Genomic DNA, 6,280 nt, shown 5'->3' on the forward strand with positions numbered 1-6,280 from the left:
GTATTGTTATTTGTTTTGTCATCTTTTTTTTGTTACTAACATTCATGTACCGTTTAGTACACTGAAATCTCATAATAAATCTTTCAACAGTAGAACCCCTCCTCTTTACTACTGGAGTAAACCTCTTCTTTATGACACCCCTATTCAGGGGACATACCCCTCCTCTTTACTACTGGAGTAAAACCCTTGTTTAGGACACCCCTATTCAGGGGACACACCCCTATTCAGGGGACACACCCCTCCTCTTTACTACTGGAGTAAACCTCTTCTTTATGACACCCCCATTCAGGGGACACATCCCTACGCTTTACTACTGGAGTAAACCTCTTCTTTATAACACCCCTATTCAGGGGACACACCCCTACGCTTTACTACTGGAGTAAACCTCTTCTTTAGGACACCCCTATTCAGGGGACACTTTCTCATAAAACGAGGGGAAATATATGTTTTAACACTACAGCAAACTCCTAATCAGGGGACACCCCTATTAAAGGGACAGGGACACGTTTGAGAGTGCCAAATGGTTGATGTAATCTTATTATAAGGGGACAGATATTTTTTTTTGGACAGAAAACACCACAGACAATAATTAGTGTGTTTTAATCCTGGGATACCAGGGTACCTACGCTATTGTACATTGAGGTATGACACGCTAACATTACATCACAACCAAATCACTACTCAATTGGCAGATAAAAGAGTTAACTGGTAGATTGTACTGGTACCAGTTTACAACACTTTAACGTCGTCTAACATTTGTATGAATAGAATGTCCATGTTTATTGCATCATTGGGCTAAGTCTGTTACTAAGTCTTCATCATCCTCTGAGAGATCTATACGAATGAAAAACAGTATCAATCATGATTATTGTGGAAATTGTAATTGTTGTTTTAAGATTATGAATAATAAATATAAATTGATAAAACACAATATTTTCCACTGTAATAAATTCAGTAGATTAGCATCATAAATATGATAATTACTTAAACTGTTTAAAAATGAAAGATTCAATAATATTACAAATAACTTAATACAATATAAAGTAGAAATACATACCAAGTAGTATGTTACTTGCTGTTGTGCTAAGACGTTCTGCAAACCGATTTATTTTGTCTAAATCATCTACTAATTGTTTATCAATCTCCAGATAGAGAACTGCATCCCATACATTGGAGAAGTAATATTTTGTCAATTTATAGTAAGCAGTAACATTACGTAATGCATCTGGGCCAACTTGATTCAGGGCCTTAAACAGTCGCTTTCTGTAAGATGACAACTTGGTTCTATCAGTATGTCTATTCTGAATGTTGTTGTCTGTCATATACTTTGATACAAGATCTTTGGCCTGTGCTATTTCAGATGTTTTCGTAACCTCTAACAGCAAGTTAACATTGGTTGGTGAGATTAAACCTTTGTCTTCAAGTGCATTGAGCAATTCATGTCCATTGCAATGTGGATTTTTAATTTCACTGACACTCAAGTGAGAAAATAGTAGGAATCTTAGCCAACGGTATTTTTCACCGTCAAAGCATCCACTGAGACCAGCTTTTAGATCTTGGAAATTGTCGCAAGTTTTCGATTCTGCAATTGTGTTCCTGTCTGCAAATAAAATTATAGCACATTTATTATTATTTTTTATTATTGTTTCCAAAATGAAAATAATTTGTTTGTTTAATTATAAGTATAGACTATCAACAAAATGTAAAAGCATAAAAAAATTAAACAAATTAAAAAGTAATTGAGGTAAATGTTAAATTTGTGTTATGTTCTCTCTCCACTCTACTATTTCAAAATAAAAATATTGTGGAATTATGTCAGGTTCAGATCAAGTTCAATAATAAATATCAAACTACTGTAAACTTTGGAAAACTTGATATTGTAAATTCTGGAAAAATTGACAGTCACATGTGTGTCATTCTAGACTTGGCTATATGTGGCAAGTTTTGGTATATTAAACAATTAAAATTAAGGACTTGACAGTAGTTGGCTGAAGGCAGCCATAGCTAGGCTGGTACGTAAGCCACGGGCGGGTAGAGGCATGTCCTCGGTTTTGCTTTCCCAATGTGTTCCCAACAAAGATTAATGCATTGCTGTAAAACTATTTCTCAATTGAACTGTTGATTTTATGCGTTTGTGTTAATGCTAGTTTAGTGAGATCCAACTTACTCACTATACTGTGTTGTGAGAGCATGCATTGGGTCCAAATATCATTAGTAACTTTTTATACTTGGCTCAGTAATTATATACACATAATATATTCCGATAATATAGTTTCTTCTGTACATGTACAGGATACGCAAAGTTCCTTGAGTTAACAAATAACGGTAAGTAAAACATATACGTCCTGCTTGTTCGACGGTCGGTAGTTGAGAGAGAGAGACAAAGAATAAAAAGGTTTGCATGCCGTTCGTTACACCTGCTAACACATATGCAAATTGCCTCTACATCAGCTCCCCTCTAGATCGCAAATGAAATGTTAGCAAGCGATGAATAAAAAAAATGTTTCTAGTATAAAACTTCCAGCACAATAAAATAACAGAATTTCTTCAACCGCAATCATAATCTGCAAGCTTACATGGCCAGTGTACATGTCGTCCACTACGCGTTTGCCGTGGCGGAGGTGCGACTGGAATAGCACTTGCGGTTGGGGAAAGCCCTGCTTCCGGTTGCCTTGACGATTCTGGAAAGTTGTTAATAGCTAACTAACAGTTTCATGTTTACCTGCGATGCTCAAAACAAAGTATTTGTCAGTTCTGTTTAAAACTTTAAATGGCCCATTGTAAGGAGACTGAAGAGGTTTCTTTACGCTATGGCAACGAACAAACACGCGAGTACATTCACGCAAATCGTCGTGGATTTGTGCGGTGCGTTGATTCGCTCGTGTTGGCACTGGTCGAATATTCTGCATGTGTCTTTGCAATCTATGTACGTAATTCGCAGGTTCATGTGAGGCGATATCAGTAGGCGCGACAAACTGCCCTGGAAGTTTCAGGGTTGCTCCATACACAAGTTCCGATGAAGAACAGCCTAAATCAACTTTGACCGCTGTCCGGAGATCAAGAAGAACTAGAGGTAAAGTTTCACTCCACTTCTGAGGATCATCTTGAGCCTTAAGCGAAACCTTTAGTTGGCGGTGAAAACGTTCAACTAATCCATTTGACATAGGATGGTAAGATGTTGTTCGAATGCGTTTTGTGCCCAACATGTTAGATAGGGCGGTGAATAGTGCCGATTCGAACTGACGACCACGGTCTGTAGTGATGGTGGATGGCGCGCCGAATCTGGATACCCAAACAGTGACAAACGCTTTGGCTACAGTTTCAGTGGTAATATTGGTGATTGATATGGCCTCTGGCCATCTTGTAAAGCGATCGATACATGTAAGTAGGTAAGTATAACCATCTGATGAAGGTAGTGGTCCTACCAAGTCTATGTGGACGTGGTCGAATCTTATGTCGGGCGTCGCAAACGTACCTAATGGTGTTACAGTGTGGCGATGAACCTTATTCTTCTGGCATTTTAAACAACAGTTAGCCCATGTCCGCACATCACTGTTCATACCAGGCCAAACATACCGTGAAGCGATTAATTTTAGTGAAGCTCGAATCCCTGGATGAGAAAGTGAATGCAAAGAGTCAAACACTAACCTACGAATACCTTTGGGCACGAATGGTCTATGATTACCAGTAGTGACATCGCATACAATAGTACCGCCGCTAGTCGCTATCGGTACGTCTCTCAACTTGAAAACAGACTTATGCTGATGTTCGAGCAACTCCGCATCTTTTTGCTGGTGCCTAGCCATGACGTCATAATCAATAGAAAGCTGCGATGAAGCTGACACTGCATTCAAGTCCACACGTGACAGTGCGTCTGCTACGGTATTCTCGCTACCCTTGACGTGTCGAATGTCCATGGTAAACTGTGAGACGTAGTCTAAGTGACGTATCTCTCGCGGCGAATATCGATCTGCGCTGGAACGTAATGCGTGTGTTAAAGGTTTATGGTCAGTTAATATATAAAATGTTCTAGCTTCTAAAACGTGGCGAAAATGCTTAACTGCAAGATAGGTAGCTAGTAATTCCCGTCCAACGCAACGCAATGGCTGTATCCCAAATCTCCAATCACCTGTTGTTCCTTTAGGCACCATGTGTAGCGGCGACGACCAGTTACTATCTGAGGGCCGTATAATTCCTAATTGTAACATATGATCAAATTCAGCCCGTGCAATTTTCAATTTCTCAGAAGACAGTCGGCGAGGTCTGGCACAAACTGGCAACCCATTTGTATTTATCTGATGTGTAACGTTATGTTTCACGCTTCCATTACGAAAACATGGTTTGGTAATCGTTTTATATTTGTTTAATATTTCCTGAAAACGAGGATTTACTTTTGGGGTCGGAAAGACCGGACTAAGTTATGCTAGGGTACATTCTATTCCCTTGACACTGATACTAGTAGTAGCATCGAAAAGCTTGCGATTTTTTAAGTCCACAATTAAACCAAAACGTCGTAAAAAGTCGGCCCCAATAATTGCATTAGGCACATCAGCAACAGTAAATATCCACCTATACGTGCGTCGAAATCCAAAATCAACTGTTAAGGAACGCTCCCCATAAGTAGATATTGTAGATTTGTTTACTGCTTGGTGCAACTTGTCTGTTATTGATGGAGGTAACACGCTAACCTCCGCTCCAGTGTCAACTAAGAATCTAAGTCCTGAAGTACGATCAGAAATAAAAAATAGACGACTACCTTCACCAACGCCAGCAGCTGTCTCCGTCTCTAGTCGCTGGCTTGGTCGTTTCCCGCCTTCTGTGAGGAAAAAGAGCATGGTGAATTACATTTATGTGCCTTGTTACCATATCGATGATGATACCAGCATAAACCATCATTAAATGTAGCAGAGGGCGAGCGTTTTCGGCTTTCACGTTGTTTACTACGGCTTCTGCCTCTGACTTGTTTCGCCAAGGAAGAAACGAGGCTGGTCAGCTTACTAACTTCAGCTCTCAATTCTCGTAATTCGTCTGACGTTGCGCGTGCACCCGTATCCTTAATTGTCGTGGCAATAGTAGGTGGTGGTGGAGAAACTTCCAAAATTTTATCGGCCAACGCTGCCAGATCTGAAAGGTCCATATCCTCACGGGTGGACGCTAATATCAATTTAACATTAGTAGGCAATTTTTGCACAAACAACTGTTTCAGGATGGATGTCTCTAAATCACGATCCCCCAGCAATTGGTACATCTTGCGTAGTAACTGACTAGGCTTGTGATCACCTAATTTTTCCGTTGTTAACAACTGATGAAGACGCTTTTGCTCCGACACGGATGTCCTTTTAACCAATTCCGATTTCAAATGGATATATGGTCTCTGGTATGGAGGGCTTAGCAATAAATCTTGAACCCCCTGTGCGATATTAGGCGGCAAAGAAGCAATTATATACGAATACTTTGTTTCCTCAGCCGTAATTCCTCTGGTAACAAACTGAGCCTCCACTTGCGCAAACCAAATAAGTGGGTCATTCGGCCAAAAAGGCGGCAATTTTATATATATATATTATTTATATTTTTGGTGCTATAATAATATGATCATAAATTTTAGAGAGAGTATATTATCATCATCATTATAACCAACTTTTTAATTTAAAATTATTATAATCTTGTTCATCATCATTATGTGTGTGTGTGTGTTGTTCGATTTATAAAGCGCTTATACAATCAAAAGATTGTTCTAAAGCGCTGAGAGAAGAAACAGAAAGAAATTACAAAGAAAAAAGATGGGTTTTGAAATAGATAGTGGATGCATTTTTAATAGGATCAGGAATATTGTTCCACAATATCACTATCTTTATCTACTAGTATCTTACCTTCACTTTGTTGGTGACTCCGTGATGTTCCTTCTCTTTCATCCTCGTCACTACTGCCTAAAAATGATAAAAATGAGAAGTATATGTTTAAAGTATGTTAGGATTTGTTTATATACATGGCACTTCCACACAGGATGATCGAGATTTGATCATTAGGAAAGTAGTGCATTACTAAAGCTCTGTTTACACTATCAAACTTGTTTAACAAATAAAGTGTGATGTGCCCAAATATGAGTGATATGCCCAAATATGGTATTGATATGACATCATCATGTCCATATGTGGGCACATCACATGAACATTAGCAAAGTATCTCATGGATGCACACCAAGATGCAATGCACAGCTCATCTGAGCTTATTCACTTGTCATTGGTCAAATTACTTGTTGTGCCTACATTCTTGTGTTGCA

At 39.0% G+C, this 6,280-nt stretch overlaps 2 protein-coding genes across 2 annotated transcripts; both read right to left on the minus strand.

The window, feature by feature from the left end:
* Nucleotides 1-376: 376 nt before the first annotated feature.
* Nucleotides 377-6,280, minus strand: LOC144837923 (uncharacterized). The gene is made up of 4 exons (XM_078693253.1): nt 6,199-6,280; nt 5,871-5,927; nt 1,058-1,600; nt 377-834 (listed from the first exon to the last, which is right to left on the minus strand). Exons 1-4 carry the CDS (start codon nt 6,218-6,220, stop codon nt 788-790), a joined length of 669 nt encoding a protein of 222 aa, XP_078549379.1. The 5' UTR covers nt 6,221-6,280; the 3' UTR covers nt 377-787.
* On the minus strand, nt 4,787-5,545 carry LOC144837172 (uncharacterized; the record flags this gene model as incomplete). Its single annotated transcript, XM_078692187.1, has 1 exon — nt 4,787-5,545. A coding segment is annotated over one exon (759 nt), but the record flags the coding sequence as incomplete, so codon positions are not given.

Source organism: Antedon bifida, chromosome 3 (assembly GCF_963402885.1).
Source record: "Antedon bifida chromosome 3, ecAntBifi1.1, whole genome shotgun sequence".
Classification (NCBI taxonomy): domain Eukaryota; kingdom Metazoa; phylum Echinodermata; class Crinoidea; order Comatulida; family Antedonidae; genus Antedon; species Antedon bifida.